At 32.5% G+C, this 25,369-nt stretch overlaps 2 protein-coding genes across 2 annotated transcripts; one reads left to right on the top strand and one right to left on the bottom strand.

Moving 5' to 3' along the window:
- Window positions 1-541: 541 nt before the first annotated feature.
- On the bottom strand, window positions 542-982 carry LOC140173641 (uncharacterized). Its single transcript, XM_072198138.1, has one exon. It carries the CDS (start codon window positions 980-982, stop codon window positions 542-544), a length of 441 nt encoding a protein of 146 aa, XP_072054239.1.
- Window positions 983-20,845: 19,863 nt separating this feature from the next.
- On the top strand, window positions 20,846-24,740 carry LOC112696446 (UDP-glucuronic acid decarboxylase 1). The gene is made up of 7 exons (XM_072196865.1): window positions 20,846-21,735; window positions 21,881-22,027; window positions 22,144-22,223; window positions 22,992-23,075; window positions 23,165-23,239; window positions 23,768-23,860; window positions 24,116-24,740. The coding sequence occupies exons 1-7, from the start codon at window positions 21,123-21,125 to the stop codon at window positions 24,320-24,322; spliced, it is 1,299 nt and encodes a 432-aa protein (XP_072052966.1). The 5' UTR covers window positions 20,846-21,122; the 3' UTR covers window positions 24,323-24,740.
- The last annotated feature ends 629 nt before the right edge of the window (window positions 24,741-25,369 follow it).

Here is a 25,369-nt window from a genome sequence, read left to right as displayed (position 1 = left end):
CTATCATATATTGCTGGAAAGCTCAGGATGTCTACTTTCCAACGCCGTTGAGAGCGCGCCAATTGGGCTTCTGTAGCTCCAGAAAATCCGCTTCGAGTGCAGGGAGGTCAGAATCCAACAGCATTTGCAGTCCTTTTTAGTCTCTGAATCAGATTTTTGCTCAGGTCCCTCAATTTCAGCCAGAAAATACCTGAAATCACAGAAAAACACACAAACTCATAGTAAAGTCTAGAAAAGTGAATTTTAACTAAAAACTAATAAAAATATACTAAAAACTAACTAGATCATACTAAAAACATACTAACAACAATGCCAAAAAGCGTACAAATTATCTGCTCATCAACACCCCTCTTTTACATAATTGCCCATTTATTATGGCATAATTAGTTGCTTTTAATCGCAACTTTTTAGCTTCTTTTAAATGATCAAGCAAAATTCCACATTCTAAGTACATGTAAATTGGGTCCATCCAAGTGTTGACATCACTAGAATGTGAAATCATTACATTAGACATAGTAACGAAAGGCTCAGAAAGAACTTCTTATATTAAGCTTTGACTTCCACTTCCAGGTGTAGTATTAGCCAACTTGGATAACACATCAGTTTGTGTATTCTGTTCTCTGGGTATATGTTTAATATGAAAGGAGTCAAAATGTTGTACCTCATTCTTTGCCTTTTTTAGGTACAGCCAAAACAATAGATCCCTAGCTTGATATTCTCCATTAGCTTGGGAGGTTGCAATTTCTGAATTACTAAATCTTGTGATTTTCTTTGCTCTGACTTCACAAGCTAATGCCAATCCTGTAACCAATACTTCATAATCAGCTTTATTATTTGAAATAGGACAGTCAATTTTTACAGAGGCTTTAATTACCATGTCTTCTCCTTTAGGTAGGATGAGACCAGCACCTCCATTTTTAACATTTGAAGCTCCATCCACATCAACTTCCCATTCCGGTAGATCGGTAATATGATGAGTCATTTCAGCTAAAAAATCAATTATCGCTTGAGCTTTAATGGCAAAGCGAGGTTCATATCAAACTGAGATAATTCTATTGACCAACACACCATCCGACTTGCTAAATCTAACTTTTGCAAAACCTTTTTAATCAATTGATCGGTTCATACTACAATTAAGTAACTTTAAAAGTACTATCGTAACCGACGCGACGATGTTAATAACGCAAAAACTATTTTTTTTTAATTTGAATATTTTAATTCAGGTTTTCAAGAATCTTACTAATAAAATAGATAGGTCGTCGATGCTTACTATCATCTTCCAAAACTAAGGCTGAAGCCACAGTTTCATTAGTTATTGATAAATAAAAGTATAAGGGCTTTCCAGGTTCTGGCTTTGCTAGAATAGGAAGAGACGATAATAAGTTTTTAAAGTATTGAAATGTTGTTTCACACTCCTCTGTCCAAACGAAATTAACACATTACTTCATTAGATTAAAAAATGGCTTTGTCTTTTTAGCAGAAGCTCCTAAAAACCTAGACAAAGCAGCTAACTACCTGTGAGTCTCTATACCTCTTTTTTATTCTAAGGACTCGACATGTCTCTTATAGCCTAACATTTCTTAGGATTAGCTTCAATACCCCTTTGCATTACCATAAAGCCCAAGAATTTACCTCCCCATACTCTAAACGCACATTTGGCCAGATTCAGCCTCATCAGGTGAAGTTAGAGACAATCAAAGATTTTCTGAAAATCAGCAATCAGGTTGCATCCTCTATCGTCTTTATCAATATATCGTCGACGTAGATCTCCATGTTCTTTCCGACCCGTTGCTTAAATACTTGTCTTTGATAAGTGACCCTTGTATTTTTCAAACCAAAAGGTATTACAGTATAACAATAAATTCCTATTGGGGTAATGAAAGTAGTCTAATATTCATCAGGCGGATGCATTGGTATTTGGTTATAACCACTATATGCATCTAGGAAACTTAGAATCTAATATCCTGAGACAGAATCAATCATATTATAAATATTGGATAATGGAAAATAGTCTTTTGGGTAAGCTATGTTTAAATTAGTATAATCAACATACATTCCTCATTTTCTATTAGATTTTTTAACGATTACAATATTGATAACCATGCTGAATAAGTTAACTCCCTAATAAACCCGGTATCCAATAGGAATTGTACTTATTTTTTAACCTCAACATCTCGGTCATATGACATCTTTTAGTTTCATTGCACAATCGGCTTGAATGTTGGGTCAATAGCAAGTTGGTGGGATACGAATGTAGGATCTATTCCAGACATATCAAAAGGTTCCCATGGAAACAAGTCCATGTTACCTCTTAAAAAATTTTGAAGTTCTGACTTTAGGGGACGAGGTAGATCTCTATTGATCATGTTATATTTGTCTACAACATGACAATTTAGAACTTTTCTAAGTTTCCCTTGGGCCCTAACCTTGGCTCCCTTGAGCTCGTGAGTCAGATCCACCAAAAATACTCTAGTGGAGTCCTTGGCTTTATCTCTCAAGGAAAGCTTGCCTTGTTATTCTTTATAGTAGCTATCCGATCTCCTTAGATTGTGGCTACTCAACCTTTAGAAGTCAAAAACTTTATCACTAAAAATTTTGTTGAGATAAATACACGAAGGTCATTGATTGCCTTCTTCTCTAGGATCACATTATATTCTGTGGAATCCTTAAGGACTACAAATTCAACATGTACTACCTGAGTATTAGCACCTTCCCCTACTATGAAAAGGAGATCTATAACCTACTACTCCTTGGAAGTATGATTTTAAATGATGATCCTTCATGCCTAGAGCATCATAGGCATTTCTAAAGAGTAGATTTAAATCTGCTCCAGTATCAACCAAGATTCTTTTAAAAATATCATTTTCCAACTTTGCTGTGGTTACCAATGGCTCATCATTGTCAGATGTTGCATATTGAAAATCATCTGTAGTGAATTGCATAGTTGAGAAATTTTCTACCTTCAAAATTTTTGAGCTTAAAGCCTTGATATCTTTCTTCAGTGCATTCCTAGAGTTTGCCAATCCATTCTTCCCTACAACCACGTTCCTCACCACCTGTGCAATATCATCTTGGATCTCAACAGGTTTGGCATTTCTGGGATTTTTAGTTTCCCAATCTTCATCATCATTATGCCGTCTTGGTGGCCTAACATGCTGAATGAACTTGGAAAGCTTTCTATCCTGAATTACTTGTTCCAAGGCATCCTTTAAATCGATGAAATCTTTAGTCCTGTGACCATAGGACTTGTAATAGTCACAGTATGGTGATGTAACACCCTACCAGTCATATTCTTATGCTCGAGTCATAAGTCAATGATAATAAGGTGGTACGATTCAAGATGGAGTTGTAATACATATAGATATAATTAAAAGAGAAGCCTGAAAAGGAAATAAAAAAAATCACGAGTGCAAACACACACATATCGACTAAGATGCGTTCGAAAACAACAACAATTAATAACAGTTCCTCTCTCTCCCAAATATACATCAAAGCCCCTATATGCAAGGTTTCAAAAGAATATATATACATATATATCATTAAAACTTTCCAAAATAAGGGGGAAAGAAATCTAAACAAAATACAACACAGAATTCAAGAGAACTTCGTCATCTTTCAGACGAACTGCAGCTCACCATGGAACACTAGGACCTGCATATGAAAATCAAGGAATATATATAGAATGAGAACCCTCAACCCATGGGTTAATACGGATAAAAATGCCAAATAGATACAATATAAGATAATAGGAACTCTCTAAATAATCTTAAGCTTCCATACAATAATCTTTTCATCCTAGGTTCTCACTAATCCGTGATTAGGCAACTATCATAGGAAATTCTAATCTAATTCACCTTGCTAATTATTTCCACAACTTTCCAAACTCCAAACAAAATAGACATCAATGTCAACCGACACCAGCATGAGGGGCCTCTGCAACACCTTAACTTTTAGCACCTCATGATTGCACTAAAAGTCCAGCGTCACCTACCTCTACTCCTTTAATTTCATACTATATTTATTTAATATTGAGTCTTTGCAAATACGAACCGAAACTTTTAATTAAGAAAACAAAGATTCTTTATTTTAAACCACTTAACCACAAAGGTATATATATTCACATAGCATTAAATACATATACTTATTCCAAGATTCTCAAAAAAAAATCCTACCCCTCTAAAACTAAAAACAATAAACGACGAGAAAAAAATAAATTCTAACAACCCAACTCGTGAACATAATCTTCTATGCTCTTGTAGCTCCGCACTAAACTTTTGTACCTGTAATTGAAAAGGGTGGAAAATAGGGGGTAAGAACTGGGGAGTTCTTAGTAGGGTCGGGGTATATAGTTATATTCATTTTATATATACTTGGTTAGCAATAACAGTCAACAAAGTACAATCCAATTCAACAATTATAGAACACAGAATTCAAACAATCATTTAGCACACCCACAATCACAGAAAACACATTCACAAACAAATATGCACAAACAAGTATGATGCATATTGATAAACCCCATTTGTAGGATTTATCTTGTATTGATTTTAGGGGATTTTATCACCTTTTACCCACATTTATTCAATGAAATAGCATGGTTTTGTATATTCTCCTTTAATTGTGCTTAAGAGTGAAAACATGCTTTTTAGGTCTTAAAATAGCTAAATTTAATTCACCTTGATTCCATTAGATGCCTTGATATGTTTGTTAAGTGATTTCAGATTTAGGAGGTAAAGATTGGACTAAGGGAATGAAGGAAAAGTATGTAAAAATGCAGAACTCATGAAGAAATGTAGGAATCGCAAAAGCTGTCAAGCCGACCTCTTTGTACTTAATCGGTCATAACTTGAGCTACAAAAGTCCAAATGATGCGGTTTCAGTTGGGTTGGAAAGCTAACATCCGGGGCTTCGAAACGATATAAGATTTGCCATAGTTGCTACAAGTATGGTGACGCGTATGCGCACTGTACGCGCACGCGCCGTTGCTGCCACCTGGTTCACTTAAAGCAAAACGTGGCCAGCGAATTCTAAAGCCTTGTGGGCCCAATCCAACTCATTTCTGATGCTATTTAACCCAAGGAGTGAAGGGGGAATCAACATACTTTCACAACATTTAGATGTTAGTTACCATTAGTTCATTCCCACTCATTAGGATTAGTTTAGAAGTAGTTTCTAGAGAGAGAAGCTCTCACTTCTCTCTAGGATTAGGATTAGGATTATGTTTAGTTCTTAGATCTAGGTTTTAATCTTTGCTTTCTTCCACTTCTATCTCTCAATTCTTTATTGCTACATTCATCTTCTCTTATTCTTTTGTTGTAATTTCCTTTATGTTGTTCTTATATTTTGTTGTAGATCTACTTTTGTTCCTTCCTTTCTCTTTCAATTCAATCAAGGTAATTCATAATAATTGTGTTCCTTTTGATTTGTTGTTGTTAATTCTTTGCAATAATTGTTGTTAGATCTTGTTCTTGTTGTTGATTTACTATGCTTTCCTTTTATGCCTTCCAAGTATTTGATGAAATGCTTGGTTGGATTTTAGTGTAGGTTTTGTTCCTCTTGGCCTAGGTAGAGTGATTAGTGACTCTTGAGTTATCTAATTCCTTTGTTGATTGATAATTAGAAGTTGCTAATTGATTTGAATGCCTCTAAAGCTAGTCTTTCCTTTAGGAGTTGATTAGGACTTGAGGAATCAAATTGCTTCATCCACTTGACTTTCCTCAATGGTTAGAAGTTAACTAAGTGGGAGTAATGGATAATTTGTTATCACAATTGAGGAGGATAACTAGGATAGGACTTCTAGTACTCATATCTTGCCAAGAGCTTTGTTAGTTGTTAGTTTATTTTCTTGTCATTTATATTTCTTGTATAAAATCTTAAAAACCCCAAAATAACTCACAACCAATAACAAGACACTTTATTACAATTCCTAGGGAGAACGACCCGAGGTTTGAATACTTCGGTTTATAAATTTTAGGGGTTTGTTTTAGTGACAAACAACTTTTTGTATGAAAGGATTAGTGATTGGTTTAGAAACTATACTTGCAACGAGAATTCATTTGTGAAATTCTAAACCGTCAAAAATCCAATCATCACATATGTATCCCTAGTGCAAGTAATAAGCTCATCTGTCAGTTTCAACCGCTTCCGATGTAACTCAGCAACCTTTGTCTGAGTTTGGTTTCCAGTGCCATAACCTCTGTAAGCAACCTCTGTCTTACAGGTGCGACTCTCTTGAGCCGATGTATGCAAACATAATCTCTGTAAGCAACCTCAGTCTTACAGGTGAGGCTCTCTCTAGAAAATGTAGGTATCGATAACCTCTGTAAGCAACCTTTATCTTACATGTGCGACCATCCCCTAGATTGGCCGATGTGTCTCTAGAAGCAAATCTCGGTGGACTCACCACCATATCTCTGCTCATTTTCAGTAGGTACACAATCGTCTTAACTCGTTCTCAATGCCAAACAATATTTCTACTTATCTCCTTTTCGTTTCGTTCTTTCTTTCGTTTCTTTTATTCCTGCTCTCTACTCTCCTGTGGCAAAGGTTATTTAGATTATTTTAATCTTGTATTTTCTTCTTCTTTTTTTCCTTGTTTGAATATAAATCGTCTTCACACTCTTCCCTCATCTCTCCCTAGATATTTTATGAAGAGTGAATCATAAGGTTCTCAACTTAGATTCGTCTTTCTACAGCTTTTAAGTAGGTTATTGTTTAACTCTTCTATTTTGTTATAGTACAATTTACTAATGTATAATATATTTTAAAAATACTTTGATAATAATCTTAATAAATTAATAACAATAATAATAATTTTTTTTATTACTCAAAACTTATTACTTAAGCTTTATTATTAAGATTTTATAAATTATTCTGAATCTTTGAGCTTTCTAAAATATTTATATTCTTACCCTAACATATTTTATAATTTATTAAAATACTCTTACATATAGTATAATTACCAAAATAATATTGCATCGTTTTTAAAATATCCATTTTATTCCTGAACTTCTTAATTATTAATCAAAATACACCAAAACGTGTATAATTACAAAACTAACTTCAATTTTTATTAAATTACTATTTCAATCTCAAATATAAATTTTATTTCCCTAATTATAACTTTACCAAAGGACTGAATCCTATTTCTAAAATTCTTCAAGTTTTCAACTTGAGTTTTAAGTCCGTTTTTAAGCTTTATTATTACCGATTTTTTGCCGCTTTTCATTTAATCTTTTGGCCATCAAACCTCATCAATTTTAATCAATAATTCTCATTTACAACAGCCCTAAAATCAACAAAATAATCCCATCTGGCCTGTTCTTCATGGCCGAACCACAATTCACAAACAACAACAATAATTCAACAAAATTTCGACATAAATTTAATCAAATTCAACTAATAATCAATCAAACCAACATTCACTTATCAAATTCATACTTAATTATTATAAAATTATCAAACCCTACCTCTGTACGAAATTAAAATACTCGAAGCTTCGGAAAAACTTTTTGACCGAGTTACCGAAGAAGAAAATGTCAGAAATCATCTGTGCTTCCTAGAACTCCAATTAGCCGAACTCAAGGGAAAGGAAAGCTACGTCACCGTCAACTTCTACCGAACAAAAGTGATGCCAATGTGTAGAGAAAAAGGATACGAACACTTTTTTTGGATTAGATTTTTTATTGGAGTTATGGATAGCAAGAAATCGAATGCCGAAAGTTCATGGCTTCCATGGTTTCTCGTTGTCTCTCCCTCACGGCCTTCTTTCTTTTTCTTTCTTAGAAATGAACCAGCATGCGTGTATGATGATGATCAATGGTAGAATGATGATTTTGAATGATTTTGTGACACGTAGGGGGTTAGGTGTTAAATATATAAGTTGTTGAGTTAGCGATTCAAGTTTTAAATATTTTAAATGGATAATTATAAAAACTGGATATATTAAAATACAAGTAATAATATATATGAGTTATTAATATAAATGACATTAGCAACATAAAAAAAAGATATATGATGAAGCGTTGGTAAAGCTAAATTCACCGAAGAGTACCAATATTTACTCATCGGCAGATATTAAGCTCGATTATAATATTATTAACTAAAGTCTATTTTTAAATTAAAAATATCAATTACTCAAATTAAAATATACATATAATTTTCATTACTTATAAATTACTAGAATTATAGTAGTTTTAATTATGTAAAATATTTCATCATAAAAAATATATATATAAGAATATGAATTTGATTGAATTCAAACAGTTATAAAATTAATTCAATTACTTATAATAAAATAATTTTTAAAAATAAGAAACTCCAATTTATAAAATAAATTATAACTTATTTATATTTATATTTTTAAAAATGTGGGTTGTTACAATCTCTCAGATGTTCAAACACAAGTAAGACAAACAAATAACACACAAGTAAATTCAAGTAAAGCAATTAGCACATAGTCACTTAATATGCACAATTAAACAAGCCATGACAAGTAGCAAACCCAAGCAAATCAATCAAATGCAAATGAGGCATGCCTACCCTATGGTCGATGAGCTCATCTGTCGATTACACGGCCAAACCCGACTTGTCCAGTAGCTAACCATGGATAGTTCTTGTGTGCGCGCCTCTCCAAGCTCATACTCATATTCATATTCATATTCATTTATCAGTAGCATTGGAGGAACATCCGGGAAGGTCTAAGTGCCCGACCACATCATGCGATGGAAGGTCAACATTCCAACTAGGAGCAAGTGGGACAAAACCACAATCTTTGCGTCTATCCTAGAAGTTCAAATACTAACTGGGAGCAAGCGGCACAAAACCACAATCCTCGCGTCTATCCCAGAAGTTCAAATACTAACTGGGACCAAGCGAGACAAATCACAATTCTTGCGTCTACCCCAGAGGCTCAAATACCAATTGGAAGCAAATAGGACAAAACCACAATCCTTGCATCTACCTCAGAGGCTCAGACCTTAATCCGGAACAAGTGAAACAATGTCACTGCATCTACCGAGACAGGTACATCTCACTATATCCTGGAGCAAGTAGAACAATGTCACTATATCTACCCAGGCAGGTACATTTCAAATCAGACTCAAATTTCATTATCAAATTCATTCTTATTCATATTTCACTTCGTTCATAGTCATAATTATAATCAATCATCATCATCTCTCAATTTCATAATCATCCTCATCATATCTTAATCAAAATAAATCATCATCTCCTCTCAATATCATAACGATACTCATCATATCTTAATCAAGATTAATCATCATTATCTCTCAATATCACAATCCATCTTTCTTCGATTTACTGTCTCGACTCATTAGGTCTCATTCTTAACCCTTCTACCCTCTATTAGACTGGCTCTAGACTCATAACAGAGTTTAAAGAGGTTTAGAAAGCTAAAGAAATGGTTGAAAACTTTAAAAATTTATTTTTTAGCAAAACAGGGTGGTCGCATACGCAAGTATCTTCCGCGTACACATGAGTCCAACATTTGGCAATGTCGCGTACACAGACCACCTTCGCGTACACGAGAGTACTCGGCAGAAACATTTACCTGCGCTTCTGCGTACACATGAATGCCATATCTTCTTAACTCATAATTAATTGTCTCACTCACAGTACCAGGCAGCTTTAAGCCGGTACAGCCGGCTAAAATATTAACACGTATTTTTACGCATTTTTTCGCAGAAAATCACACCTTCCCACTTAGAAAAATTCTCTGAATCCAAATTTCATTGTTAAATTTTTAGATTATAAATTTTTAAATTTCTAACCCTTCTTGCCCCTATTTAGTTAATTACTTATTTAATTAATGTTTAATCAGGCTTACAAGCGACTTGTTTAGAGAAGCCTAGGTCAGATCTGCCTTGCAATGGAAAGTATTTTTCTCTGTGACACTTGTTGGTAGATTTCAATCAATGAAGCCACCAAAGGAGTATATGTCGAGAACTTGCCAACTCGTGATGTTGACGCCTTTGGTGTAGATGATTGCCTCGAGCTTATGGCCTTATTAGGTGATGGAGCTGGTTTTTTCTGTTTGGTGGACATCACTTTCAAGACATCCTCATCTCGCATATATTTCAAAGAAATTTTATGGATCTCCTTCATGGACTTAACATCTTTGGAGGTTAAGTGCCATCTAAAATCACCTTGTAGCTAACGAGCAATAAGAAATAAAAACACGACCTCAGAAGTTCGTATATTAACCGCTAACAATGCCTTATTAAAGCGATGCAAGTAATCTCGGATGCTTTCGCAAACTCTTTGCTCAACACCAAGTAATGAGATCGGGTGCTTGGCTTAAGTTCTTTTGGTAGTAAAATGTGTAAGAAACTCTGTCTTGATATCAACAAAAGAAGATATGAACCTAGAAGGTAGGGTGTTAGGTAGGGTGTTGAACCATGTCATTGCTGGTCTAGATAATGTAACTGGGAAAGCTTTATATCGTATAGCATCCCCAACTCCTTCCAAGTTTATTCTCACCTCAAAAGCATCTATGTGCTCTTGAGGATCCAATTTTTCATCAAAAGCATCTATGTTCATCCGTTTGTTTAGTGCTTTGGCAAGCGAATATGAAGGACATGTGAAGCAAATGGAGTTTGTCCCATAATAACGTGTTACCGAATATTCCTATGCCTTTTATGACTTGGACACCTTTTCAGAGTTTACCTGTTTTTAGATTGGGCTGAATGGGATTCAGTCCTTGTTCTCTTCTCTGAATCACGACATTCTTCATCGCGTTGGGGAGACTTCCTCCTATTCCCTTGAGGTGAACGAGAGCGATGACGATCATCTTCCTAATGTCGTCTATGACCCCGCTCTAGGATTCTCCTATCATGACTATTATGTCGGCTCTTATCGTTCGACTTTCGAATCGAGATCGTCGTGACATCGACTGTTCTACTAGCTGTCGTTCCAACTCCTGTACTTGATGACACACTTTCTGCATCGCATGGACATAATCCTCCCTCAACCAACGAAATGTCGATATCTAGTGTTTTAAACTTCTCGACGTTTGAAACCTAGGGGGTTTGATGCTGATGCTCTCCTTCATTGGAATTGAGGGTGACTTCAGTTTCATGTCTATAATCCTTATTTTTCTATTCCTTAAAAAGAGTATTTTGGGTTATTTGGTGAATAGTATATTATACTTTTACTTCTCGATCAGCCATGGTGTCAACTTCTTAGAATCTCTACAGATGAGGCCAAATATTTGTATTTATTGTTGAGGTTACGAGCTGAGGAGCTTTGGGGATCCTAATTTGAATTGTGTTAGAACCAGATCAGAAGAGCAACTTACAATGACACTCATGCAATTCAAGCCTGAAACAAAGCAGAACTCAGCTCTATTTGCATGTCCAATAGCCCTACATCGTTCTAGAGATGGTGGCTTGCTGTCATGAAAGAGCTGAAAAGGACCAGATTAGAAGAAGAAATCAAGATCGACAACAACTCTCTTTTGGAAGCTATGGCAAGATCGGAACCAACTAATTTTTTAGCAGTAGTCCTCGAACCCATATAGCACAGCAATAGTGGGCATGGAACTCTCTAATGAGTTTTAACCATTTCTTAGATATATTTTTCTCTCTGTAAATATATTTTATTATACATATATCTACTTAATATACTAAAACTGGGTTTTCCCCAACTAATGAAGGTGAGGTGTCGATCTCTCATGACTCTGTTTTCCCTCCAAAATGAACTTTCCTATTCTCTATTCTAAATTATTTTATAAAAAATATCTTTATTATAATTATATTATAATTAATATTTAATAAATAATACATAATTATACTAATTTAGAAACATATCTTTATTACAATTATATCAAATCAATATCTAATGCATTATTAAACTACTCATCAATTATCAATTAAAAATACTTTTAATCATTTTAATAATAATAATAATATATGATAATGATAATTACCCGTGATATCATTTATTGAAAAAAATATAACATAAAAACTATCATTTATTTAAAATATCATTTATTGTATTTAATTCATAAAAAAAATATATTTCACTTTTATTATTGATTAGAAGGAACCTATTTATATTTTGATTAATTTTATTTATTTATTTATTATTATTATTATTATTATTATTATTATATTTAATTTACAGAAAGATAAATTAATAATCATATTATTATTTATCAATATATTAATATTGATAATGATTACATAAAAATTATTTAATATTTAATATTTTTATATTATTTATTTTCTATATATTTTGATATATTTATAAATATTTTTTATTATTTTTATATGCTATATGTTTACTTCTACTATTTAAAATTTATGGATCCGTCACTACTTTTGAGCGTGTTTCTTAATTTATTTTTTATAATTCATTGAATACAATTTATTACAGTAAATTAATTATATTAACTAATTGATTTGATTAGATATTTAAATATCACACGATTTATTATAATTCATATCAATTAAATAATTGTAATTTATTATATCAATTATTTTAATTCATTAATTTATAAGTTACATAATAGCATAGATGATTTGTTACTTATAATGATTAAATACAATAAATACAGATTAATTTAGTTAAAAAAATCATTGTCTCATATGTTTTTTTATTTATTTTTTTAATTTATTAAATTCAATCGATTATAATAAATTAATTATATCAACTAATTAATTCAATCAATTATTTCCTAATTTATTTTTTTGAATTCAATAGATCAAATAAAATTAATTATACTAATTATTTGTATCAACTAACTGATTTGATTAATTCTTAAAAATATTTTTATTTAATTTATTTAAATACATAAATTATAACTTATTAGTTATTTAATTTTATTACGATAAATATCAAATTCTATTCCGAATATAAAAATATAAAATTTTATTCTTTCCATTTTTATTTTACCACTATAAAAGACCATATATGCTAGAAGAAAATATCATTCATTTACCAATTACTCTTTTATTAGGTAGCTTTTACAATAATTCTTTTTCTTCCTATGAGGCGTCGTTGTAAGAAGTCAACTATCGTGAACAAAAACCACCACACACTCTTCAACTCCCATGCTCATCATTCAGAGCAATATATGATATGTTATCCATGAAGCATTTATAAACCATGGTGTTATCATGTATGCATAAATAAAAAAATTTCATAATTAAGCTTAAGTCATTTACCTGTTTATGTAGTATATTATAGTGTAAAATTACTTTCAATTTGTGTTGTGCAATGATATTATGGTTTAATTTAAGCTTTTATTTTAGAACTGTGTTATGATTTTATCTCATCATTTTCTCTTAGATATCAAGTTGATGTATTTTTATTTATTATTATTGAAAACGGATGTGATATAAAATTTGTAAAAAAATAAAATAAAATAAAACTCTCACACTCAATTTATTTTATCGTAGTCTTTTATCTCTTCTATTTTTTTTTATTTTCTTCTTATTCATTTTTTTATATATCATATAATTTATTATAGTTTATACCAATTAATTAATTATAATTCATTATATCAGTTAGTTTAATTCATTAATTTATAATATGCATGATAAAATAGATTATTTGTTACTTATACATTTATTCTTCTAAATCTAGATCTGAATAATTATATTTTTAGTTTTAGTTATGAACAAAATATTATTAATAATAAATAATAATTAACCACTCATACTTTTAGTCAAAGTGTTTGGATGATTTTTATATTTATTAATATTAATGGTTGATTATTTTTCGTCAATAAATTGTATTATAATTTTATGTTAGTTCATAATTGATTAATGATTAATATTCATGAAACTATGTTATTCTAAATTTTATATTTTACAAATATTTTATTTAAATGTATTTTAAACATAAAAATATATTATTTTTAATAATATTATACTTTTACTTTTTTTAATTATTCTAAATGAATATTTTATCAAATACTAATTAAAGTCATTCTTCTATTTGTTTTTACTAATTTATTATCTAACTATTATATAAAATTAAAATCGTATTATTGAATTTAATATTAAAGTTAATTTGACTTTTTATTTAGAGTATTTTTGGATTTTTTTAGTCTAATCAACCAAAATTATTCAATTATAAATAGTCACTTCTATCTTATTTTATATTATTAACTAATTAAAATTACTAAAAGTTAATAATACAATTCGATTTTATATTTTTATATTTAGTTCAATCCATCTAACCTATATAATAATCATTTTAATTTTTATATTTTATAATGTAATACTATATACATTAATAGTAAAATAACATAGTAAATTTTCATGTTTTAATATTAAATATAAAGCTAATACATACAAAAAATTTTAAACTTTTAAATCAATACGAATCATTGTAAATAATACTTATTTATGGCATAAACAAAGAAATACAGAATCTTAAGTTTTGCATATAAAAATTTAGGAACATGTTATATGTACAAATGTAAATGCATAATATTATTTTTTTAATGGTGTAGACTAATAACTTTAATTTTATTTCCTGGTCAAATTAAAAAAAAAGTCGTAATTTTAAAGGTAGTCAGAAAAAAACAACAAAATTAATAAAAAAATAGTTAACTTATATTATTCTATTAATTTATTTAATATATTAAATTATTTTTATTTATATTAAAATTAATTTTAAATATTTTAAAATAAAAATATAATTAATTATAATTTGTATCTTAAATTATGTTGAGTACATGATATTCTATTGTGCTGCTAAATGTAAAAATGAGATAATAAATATAATTTTATCTCTTAATTCAGTATATTTATTTATATTTTATACTGTTTTATGATTAATTTTATACGGTGTTGGTATATTAAATAAAAATACCTGTTATAATAACAAAAAATAAAATAAAATTTCAATCAATACTTTTATATTCTTTACTTTTTTTCAGTTTTATTTTGGATTTTAATTTATTACTAAGAGGTAGTGAAATTCTATTGATATTGAAATAAAGTTGCAAAAAAGTCCATAGGGTAGAATAAATAAAATAATATGATACCCACATTACAACATCTAAATGAAACAACCTAGGATCTAAAATATTTATCTTTCTCTTTCTCGCCGTCTATTATATTATCGATTCTATTATATAAAAATCGATTTTTTACATTTAATGATAGAGTCAACGTAGCATGTTTATGAGAGTGTTTCTTAATTTATTTTGTTTGACTCATTAAATACAATTTATTATTATGCAATAATTATATCAACTAATTGATTTGATTAGATATTTAAGTATCACATAATTTAAAATTATGTATATTGATTTGATTTTTATGATATATAAATTTAAGGAATAAATTAAAATAATATAACTTATTACTTACAAATACAAAATTAATTTAGTCAAAAATTTATTATTTTCCAATCTTCTATACATAAAAATGATAAAATAAAATTGTAAAAATAATCTTTTTATCGTTTTTGCTATTTTAATTTTATTATTCGTTTTATTTTCTTTAATTTTATTTTCTCCAACTAATAAAAGTGGGGTGTCAATTTCTCATGAATTCATTTTTCCTCTAAAATGAAATCACTATTTTCTCTTCTAAATTTATTTTAGAAAAATATCTTTATTATAATTATATTACAATTAACATTTAACGAATAATGCATGATTATACTAATTTAGGAAAATATATTTATTATAATTATATAAAATCAATATTTAATACATCATCAACTAATAAAAATGAAGTGTCAATTTCTCATGAATTCATTTTTCTTCCAAAATGAAAGTACTATTCTCTCTTCTAAATTTATTTTAAAAAAATATATTTATTATAATTATATTACAACATTACAATTATATTACAAGTAGCATTTAATGAATAATGCATAATTATAGTAATTTAGAAAAATAAAATAAAGTCCAGTAATTTATCTTTCGACTGCACACGTATGTAGAATAACTTTTAAGAAGGAGTCACGTATAATAAATATGGTCGATGATTGTAAAACTGTATACTAACATTGATATAATATTATTTCAGGTATATGTTTTGCAGGTATCAAAGAAAAGTATTGAGTTATTTTTTAGTGGATTTAAATTATTTATTGTTTATTAGAGAATTTTGTACATTAGAATTCTCTAACAATTTATTATTTATTTTGAGCTGATTTTGATATGTTCTTACTTGACAGTAAAATAACATATAAAAAATTGTTGGTGGATTTAAGTATTACTAGATTATTTATGGTCACATTGAGTATGTTTAATTTATTAAAAAAGTAAATTACTAAAACTAATTAATAATTATTTTAGAGTTAATACATTTAATACTAGATTAAAAAAAACAAACAATACATAATATGTTACATTTTTATTAACTCAAATTATTATAATTCAAATTAATCTTATCAAAAGAATTTAAAATTATAATTTCAATTTTATCACGTACATAGCACGAGTTATTATACTTGTTCTTTTATGAAATGTGAGTATCTTCTTGTAACTTTCTTTGGTTATTCAAAATGGACCCACATTCCTTGTGTATTCATTTCTCCATTAGAAATGAATAAATAACTAACTTTGATAATAAAATAAAAAATAAAAAAATTTAATATTTTAAATGATTTTGTTCGTATCTGTTTGATATGACGAGCTGAGAAGTTTGAAAGATTCGAATTTAAATTGTATTAAAACGAGGTTAGGAAGATAACCTGCAATAATACTTTGATTTTTAAATTAGTAGTATTTTTAGGTGATAGAGTAAAAAGTATGTTATCTGTTAATTTTTTTTCCCGTTTTTCTAATGTGACCGTTTGTAAACATTTATTAACATATCTCTTAATAATATATCCGTTAAGCCTCATGAACTAGTAACTTAGTAAACTCGTTTAATTAGTATAATAGAACAACTATTCTTGATTTGAACAGATTTCTTATCGTTCCTGTTTAATAATAATAGGACAATTTACGTTTTTAAATTGTTTCAACTCCAAATTTACGCAAATGTATTGTTTTAAAAATGGTTACGCAATTACCTTGTTTCACTATATTATATAAACCGCTATTGGCAGTAGCGGTTTAGAGATGCACAGAAACTGCTAGAGCCAGCAGCGAATTCTGCTCAAAAAATGCATTATAGAAACCGCGACAGCCCATCGCGGTTTATGCTTGAGAGAAGATGATCATAAACCGCTGCTGCCAGCAGCGGTTTATGTGCGTGGGGATATGTGCGTAAACCGCTAGAGGCTATAGCGGTTTACGTTAAGTATGCATCACTATATAAACCGCTGAGCCAGCCGCGGATTATGCAATTGGAGGTTGGGAGAGGAAATTCTAGAGAGAGGTCAGAGCAAGTTGAGAGGGGGTCTGAGGTATTTGAGCTGCGACTTCCGGCGGGATATCATGGCAGAAGACAGAAGGAGCATGTACCGACTGAACGGTGTTGCTCATGTTGCCGGTTCCATTGGTGACGAGGTTAGTTAATTATTTTGGTCTTTTTTTAGGCTAAGCAATTTTTTAGTTAGAAAAATGATATGAATGCAAGCATATACGGATTTTATAGATTAGTCCCTTTTAGTTTTAAAAATAGTATGAAGGTTAAAATATAAAGAATTTTTTTTTTGGAATTTTATAGTTTAAGGTTTGTAATACTTTTATAATTGTGGGTGTTATCTAATAAGTTAAGTTTGTTGTCATTTGTGCTATTGTAGTAAATATTTTACATCTTAATTTCGCTAGTTTATTGACTACTTATTTATAGGTTTTAGGGATTAATTTGTTCACCGGTCAAAAATTTGTTGACATTTTGGAGATATGTGTTATTATTAGATAAGGAATTTCGTTATGGATTGGAGAATTTAATTGTATCCTGCATTGATTGTGCTGTTTTTTGCAGCCCACTAGGTGTATATACAGTGTGAGACGGCAACAGAATATGCCCCTGCATGATAGGACCATCCCGTATTTAGAGAGGGCTGGATTGTACCATTTGGCCAGGCTAAACAGCCATTGGTTCTGGTTGGATGAGCCATTGGTTAGTGCGTTCATTGAGAGGTGGCGTCATGAGACGCACACGTTCCACATGCCTTTTGGAGAGTGCACAGTGACATTGCAGGACGTGGCTTTTCAGCTTGGGTTGCCTGTCGATGGGGAGGCTGTGAGTGGTTGCCTAGGTGAGTTTGAAACATACATTGAGGGTGGTCGACCAGCCTGGGAGTGGTTTCAGGACCTATTCAGTGAGCTGCCACCACCGAATAAGGTTAAGCAGATGACGGTCCACTTTACATGGTTCCACGAGAGGTTTAGTGTGCTACCACCAGATGCGAACGAGGAGACAGTTCGCATCTACGCACGTGCCTACATCATGATGCTTTTATCTACTCAGTTATTTGGGGACAAGAGTGCGAACCGGGTACATATACGGTGGTTGCCATTTGTGGCGAACCTTGATGAGATGGGGCGATATAGCTGGGGTTCGGCTGCGTTGGCTTGGTTGTACCGATGTATGTGTCGGGTAGCAAACAGAAATGTTACTAACCATGCGATGAAAGTAGACTCTTTCTTCATCAACCTGGTCACCCACTCTAACCGGGGAGGTCTTCAGCAAAGCAACGGAACCGTCCATGGTTAACGTGACCCCAAGGATCCAGCGGGGCAGATCCGCATATGACTCCTCCCAATCGCCGTAGATCTGTGCTACTGCCTTCTGCTTTGCCAACCACACCTTCCGATAACTTGGCTTGAAACCATATGTTGCCTCTGTTGCCTCTTGCAACACCTTAATCGAGACCGACGCATCAGCTCTAACCAATGAAAAAATTCTTGCACAAATCACATGATAATCAAGCTGCCTGTGGTCGCTCGAAATCGATGTGGCCATACACGTGTGTGGTCCGTTGTACCTCCTAACTTCCCATGTGCTCTTCCTTTTTCGCATGACTATCCGGATCAACCACGTGCATCCGTTACCGAACTCCTTGCATCTCCCTTGGTATTTTAGACTGTCTGACTCCATAACCCTGTACTCAACTCCACGCCGAATGCTGTAATCTTTCACGCTCAGCACAGCTTCCTCCTTACTCTGGAACGATTGGCCAATCTGAAATTCAGTCAAACCTGTCCCATCATGCATACCCTGTCCATCGAATGTTGCCTCAACATTCTGGTGCTGACCAAGGGCCTCCAAGTTCAAAGACGACAGGTGCGGAGGGTACTCTTGTGTTGCAGAACCGGAACCTCCATGGGCTGCACCTATTGGTATATCATCTTCACTGTCCCCACCAATATCGAGTGGCTCCTCATCGGAATCATCATCACAAAGCGCATTCTCAACTCGATCTGGTCCAACCTCAAACTCAACCTCAGCACGTTCTGGCTCGGGAGGTAGAACTACCGCTGCTACCACAGGCAGTGATGTCGATGCACCGCCCCCTGTGGTCGACTGAGGACCCGGTGCTGATGCCCCAGAGCTATCCACACGATCTTCCAACTTCGCAAACATCTCAAGTATCCTCACCTCCGGAAAACTACGCCTGCAGTGAAACAAGACCTGCAGGTCTTCATCCGACCCAATCACAAAGGTCTCAAACCGCACGCCGGTTGACACAACAGTAATGGAAATCTTGTAAGACAACTTTTTAACCTGCTTCGTACCACAGGTACCGAGCTTCTGTAGTATGCTGAGCTTAATCTCTGCCAATGTACTTGAAGATCGAATAAAAATACTAACCGGTTCTCTATCTGTGAATTTCACACCGTGGCGTTTGCTCTTTTGAATTTTTCCAGAGCAATGGACCAGAGCCACAAAACTATCCTCCCCAACCATTTGTGAATAACACTCTACCTCTCCACATTTGCCCCTCCATGGTTTATATAGGGAACCCAATGACACAGAATACACGTAAACCGCTATGGCCACCAGCGGTTTACGCACGCATTTCAACAAACATAAACCGCTGCTGGCAGCAGCGGTTTATGAAGAACCAAAAATCAACAGAATCCGCTGCTGGCTCTAGCGGTTTCTGTGCATCTCTAAACCGCTATTGCTAGTAGCGATTTATATAATATAGTGAAACAACGTAATTGCGTAACCATTTTTAAAACAATGCATTTGCGTAAATTTGAGGTTGAAACAATTTAAAAACGTAAATTGCCCATAATAATAATAACGACAATTTGCTACCCTAATTTCGTATTGGCATCTAAACAAAAACTCACAAACAAAATTTAATAAAAATATTTAAAATAAAGACATTAATAAAATAAAAAATTCAAAAATATTTAATAACAAAAAATAATTAACTAAAATTAACTAGAACTTGTTTTATTTAATATTCAATAATTATTGTAGCGATTAATAAATACTAAATAAAATAATTTAGTTTTTTTGTCTCTTTAATATTATCGTAATTTAATATTTTTTATTTTTTAATTTTCTAGGTATAACTCTATTATTTTAATTCAAAGTAGCCAAATTCTCACTTAGTCGTTTATTAATCTCTTCATTTTAGTGATTTAATATATACTGACCTATTAAAATATTTATTTAAGGGGGAAAAAAAGCGAGTACATATTCATTTATGGTGCCAAGCTTAGGAATTAAAACACTAGTAAAAAAAGGTATTAAATGAAGCATACCACTGAAAGGTTCATATCTGATGTTTATTTATGGTAAGCAGGGGTGAGAAAGAGAGGAAGAAAAAGAGAATCAGAGATACAGGGACATTGATTGTTGAAGTCAACTCCCCTACAATTTTATTACTATTTATTTATTAATTGATAAAAAAAAAAAGTGAAAATGCAAATGCAAAACGCCGTTGGCGGGTCAATGTCGCTTTAAGCCTTCCCTTCCCTCTCTTCTCTCCATTTGCTGTGAACGCTCAACAATCACAGAACAACGACCACTGCAAATTGAAAAAAATCTCTCTCTCTCTCGCTCTCTTTCTCTCATCTCTCAGCCTTCAAACCATCAACAACAACAAAGATTGTGTATCATAAAGAAGACATTTATAAGGATAATAATAAAGCACCAGCTGCACGTTCTCAAACAACAAATGCAAAAATACTGTTGAATTATTTTTTCTATTCAGATATTCAAATAAATTACCAAACGTAACAGTTCGTAGCGAGAAATAAAAAGAAAAAAGGAAGCATGAAGCAGTTACACAAGCAATCAAGCATGAGTCACCACCACAGGCGCGACGAAGAGATGCAGGGTTCGCACGCGTCGCAACCGTACTCCCCGAAATCGCAGAAGCACAATAGATCCCTCCCCAGATCCATCAACTACCTTCTCCGAGAGCAGCGCCTCATCTTCATCCTCGTCGGAATCCTCATCGGCTCCACCTTCTTCATCATCCAGCCCACCCTCTCCCGTCTCGGTCCACAGGACTCCAAGCCATTCATCCCTGGATCCGGCGGCGTCGTCCACCGCAGTGACGAGCTCGTCGTTCCTCGCGCCAGGGTCGGCAGGGTCCCCGTCGGTGTCAGCTCACGCCGCTTGAGGATTGTAGTCACCGGCGGAGCCGGTTTTGTCGGTAGCCACCTCGTGGACAGGCTTATCGAGCGGGGGAATGACGTCATCGTCATCGATAATTTCTTCACCGGGAGGAAGGAGAATCTGGTGCACTTGTTCGGGGACCACAGGTTTGAGCTCATAAGGCACGATGTCGTGGAACCGATCCTTCTAGAAGTGGATCAGATCTACCACTTGGCTTGCCCTGCTTCGCCGGTGCACTATAAGTACAATCCCGTCAAGACTATCATATCCTTCTTCTAATTTTGTTGTTGATGATTTTTCATTTTTTTTTTGTTTATAGAAATTGCAGTTATATTTAGAATTAGATTGATGTTAGCTGAATGCGATTTAGTGTTTTGTTATCCTTGATTCTATGCGTTTGTGAGTTTACAAGACGAATGTGATGGGAACTCTGAACATGCTTGGCCTTGCGAAGCGTATTGGAGCGAGGTTTCTGCTTACTAGTACTAGTGAGGTGTATGGTGATCCGCTGGAGCATCCTCAGAAGGAGACTTACTGGGGAAATGTGAATCCAATTGGTGAGTTATTTGCTGACTTCTTGTGTTGTGGAGTGTTAACGAATCATTCGTGGTGGTTTGGTTTGGATTCAGTATGTGTGTGTGTTTAAAGATGATAATGTGATTTGGTAATGTAGGTGAGAGGAGTTGCTATGATGAAGGGAAGCGCACTGCTGAAACCTTAGCCATGGATTATCATCGAGGTGCTGGTGTTGAGGTAACATGAATTTAATTCGATCATAGCTGCGATAGGTTGTTTATCTTGTTGGTTGAGAAGTTTATGGAATGGGAAAAACTTGCAGTATACTAGTCTGATGCTCTCTTGTTTGCATCCTGCTTTGTACTTATTGTTTTCCTTGAGGCAAAATGCATACATTGCATAAACGGATTACAGATATGATTTTCTCTACCTGGCTCATATTATTTAGCTTGTAATACGCATATGTATTTGCCTACCAACTCATTAATCTTTTTTGTTTTACCTAAAATGTTCTCTTAAATCAAAGTTCCTATATTTGTGGTATCACCAATTAATGAATAATTTAACTGGGATTTTGTTTCTTTATTGAAAATTTGATTAGGAAGATCAAACAATTAGAATTGTATGCCATTCCGGAAATAGCATCAGTTATTGTGGATAAGGAACAGATATTTGTAATGTGGGACATTAATGGGTCATTTAGCTCTTTCATTTTGCTCATGTTTAATACATAGGTACAATGTGACTGCAGGTTTTTAAGTCCAAAAGTAGACTTAAAAAAATCTGTTTTCTTCTTCAGCCTTATCGGTTGTTGTTATGATTACATATTGAATGCACAGGATTTGATAAAACATAAAATCTATTTTATTAATAAATGTTTTTAAATCCTTTATGCAGAAGAAAAGTAGTAATTAATCCAAAAATAATAGACTTGCTATGATAAAATCTGCAAACCACTTATTACTTTTGAGACTTGAGGCTCATCTGAGTCTTGGTGGTTTATAGGTTCGCATTGCTCGGATTTTCAACACATATGGACCCCGCATGTGTTTAGATGATGGACGTGTTGTTAGCAATTTTGTTGCGCAGGTTTGACTCCCTTCCTGATTTATCTTTTAGAATCTTCTGCGAGAGGATTTTGTGTTCTTATACTTTGTTCTCCCCATGTTTGTTCACAGGCTATTCGCAAACAGCCGATGACTGTATATGGTGATGGGAAGCAAACAAGAAGCTTTCAATACGTCTCTGATTTGGTACTCGTGTATTTTTCTTCACTGTATTATATATCGCTAGCTGAAAAAGATTGACAAATCTGAATGAAAAAATCAAATGACGGATGCAAGATTTGAGTTCATGGGTGGGATTGAAATTTGAAATTGCACCTTGAAAGATATAGCTGCATATTTTCTAAATATGCTTTAACCGCTTGTGAAAATTGAATAGATTTATAGGGGGTAATTGGCGGAATATGTTTATGTACCGAAGCAGCTATGGTTTGGAAGGGTTAAATGAAAAATTGATCATTACTTGTAATTCAAGAAAGTTACTTTATGAATTAATTTTCTAAGCTACTAGAAGTGACCAGTGAGATAGTGGTAGTTGGTAGACTAGTAGGGATTTGGATAATATTCAGGGCTCAATTTTCCATCCTAGCATTGCTCCCATTTTTTATTTTTCCGGGTATAGTTTCAAATCAAATAATCATTTGCAGTCCCCCATTTTTTCAAGCATTGTATGGATGCAAATGGTGAATTTCATTTTCTTTCTCCTCAATTTCACAGGTTAATGGGTTGATGGCTTTGATGGACGGAGAACATGTCGGACCTTTCAACCTCGGTAACCCAGGGGAGTTTACTATGTTGGAGCTGGCCGAGGTATCTTGTCTTCTTTCCAAGTCTATCACTTTTATGTCATCCTTATTTTGGACTTCTGGTTTGGAGTTTTGACTTCTCCTTATGAGGCTCTGGTCAGATCATGTTGTTTTGTTCTTTCCCTACACTATATCTTACAAATCAGTGACATTTTAACCGCACACTTCCATAATGGAATGTGAGGTCCAGGGATTAGAGTGTGTAAGGATTACTAGTGGCATCCTTTTCATGGTTGTCATCTTTTTCATAAATGTGCAGGTTGTTAAACAAACAATTGATCCAAGTGCTACAATAGAATTCAAACCGAATACTGCTGATGATCCACATATGAGGAAGCCAGATATTAGCAAAGCAAAAGAACTGCTGAACTGGGAGCCGAAAATCTCACTGAGAGATGGGTTGCCTCGTATGGTCAGCGATTTCCGGAATCGGATTTTGAATGAAGATGAAACAAAGGGGATGTAGATAACGAAGAGATGCAAACCCCTGTATGTATATGGAGGTGTCTCCCCCTCATTTTCTCTTTCATACACACAGTCATCATCAACAGAAAGTTTTGGTAGTAGGCCACGTTGTTCTGTAGATGTGTCTGCTGTTAACAATTTTCTTTAATTTTGACAAAATTCTTTTCAGATGTTTTCTTCTCTATTGCATTGGTTAGAATTTGTAGTTATTTGATTTTGATATCCAGGAAATTCTCTTTAGGAAATTGTGAATTTTCGAGGCGATGAATTTGGAGTATTCATTGCATGTTATAGGACGATGATACAGTATTTCATTTATTTCATGTGAAGTTGATGTGATTAGAATGGAAGATATTTGAGCCATTTTCTTCACGACTATTGATTAATAAGGAAGTTTAGAGACTAATACTTTTATTAAATTTGGATCGTATTTAATCTGTAAAAGAAAGTGAATAATTTTATATTATTAAATATAATTTTATATATTAAAATTATTAATAGTAATTAATTAATGATTATAAATGATAAAATTTATTGATTTTTAATACTCCTCTTGATTAATTATCATCTAAAAACTTGAGTCCTTTTTTGGCGGTTCATAAAGATGTTTTTCCTTGACGTTGATAGACCGGATGAGATGAGAAATGCTTAAGATTAATTGATTGGTGAAAATTCGTATCCAATTTTCTTTGTGGAAAGATAAGAATAGATAATTTAATATATTTCACTAGATTATTATTTAATAATTTTTAATTATTAATTTACAAAAAAAGTTACATGTAAATTTTTATTTAACTGATAGGTCTATATTCAGCAAAATTATTGGATATAAAATTTTGTAAAAAACCACATGTTCAAAAAAGTTACTGAGCATAAAAATTTGTAAAGGATCATATTTTTAAAATATTAATATTTAATTAATAAAATATATATAATATATAAATTTTGATACATAATATAAAAAATTTAGTATATATTATAAAAATTTTGGTACATAATACAAAAGTTCTAATAGATTAAATATTAATGTTTAACTAATAAAATATAC

Source organism: Arachis hypogaea, chromosome 6 (genome assembly GCF_003086295.3).
Source record: "Arachis hypogaea cultivar Tifrunner chromosome 6, arahy.Tifrunner.gnm2.J5K5, whole genome shotgun sequence".
Classification (NCBI taxonomy): Eukaryota; Viridiplantae; Streptophyta; class Magnoliopsida; order Fabales; family Fabaceae; genus Arachis; species Arachis hypogaea.
This window is presented reverse-complemented; position numbering and strand designations above follow the sequence as displayed.

Coding starts and splice junctions, on each gene's coding strand:
- LOC140173641 (XM_072198138.1), bottom strand. CDS start 982: ATGACTCATCATATTACCGATCTACCGGAATGGGAAGTTGATGTGGAT.
- LOC112696446 (XM_072196865.1), top strand. CDS start 21,123: ATGAAGCAGTTACACAAGCAATCAAGCATGAGTCACCACCACAGGCGC. Junction 21,736..21,880: donor CAATCCCGTCAAGACTATCA/TATCCTTCTTCT, acceptor TGTGAGTTTACA/AGACGAATGTGATGGGAACT. Junction 22,224..22,991: donor ATCGAGGTGCTGGTGTTGAG/GTAACATGAATT, acceptor GGTGGTTTATAG/GTTCGCATTGCTCGGATTTT.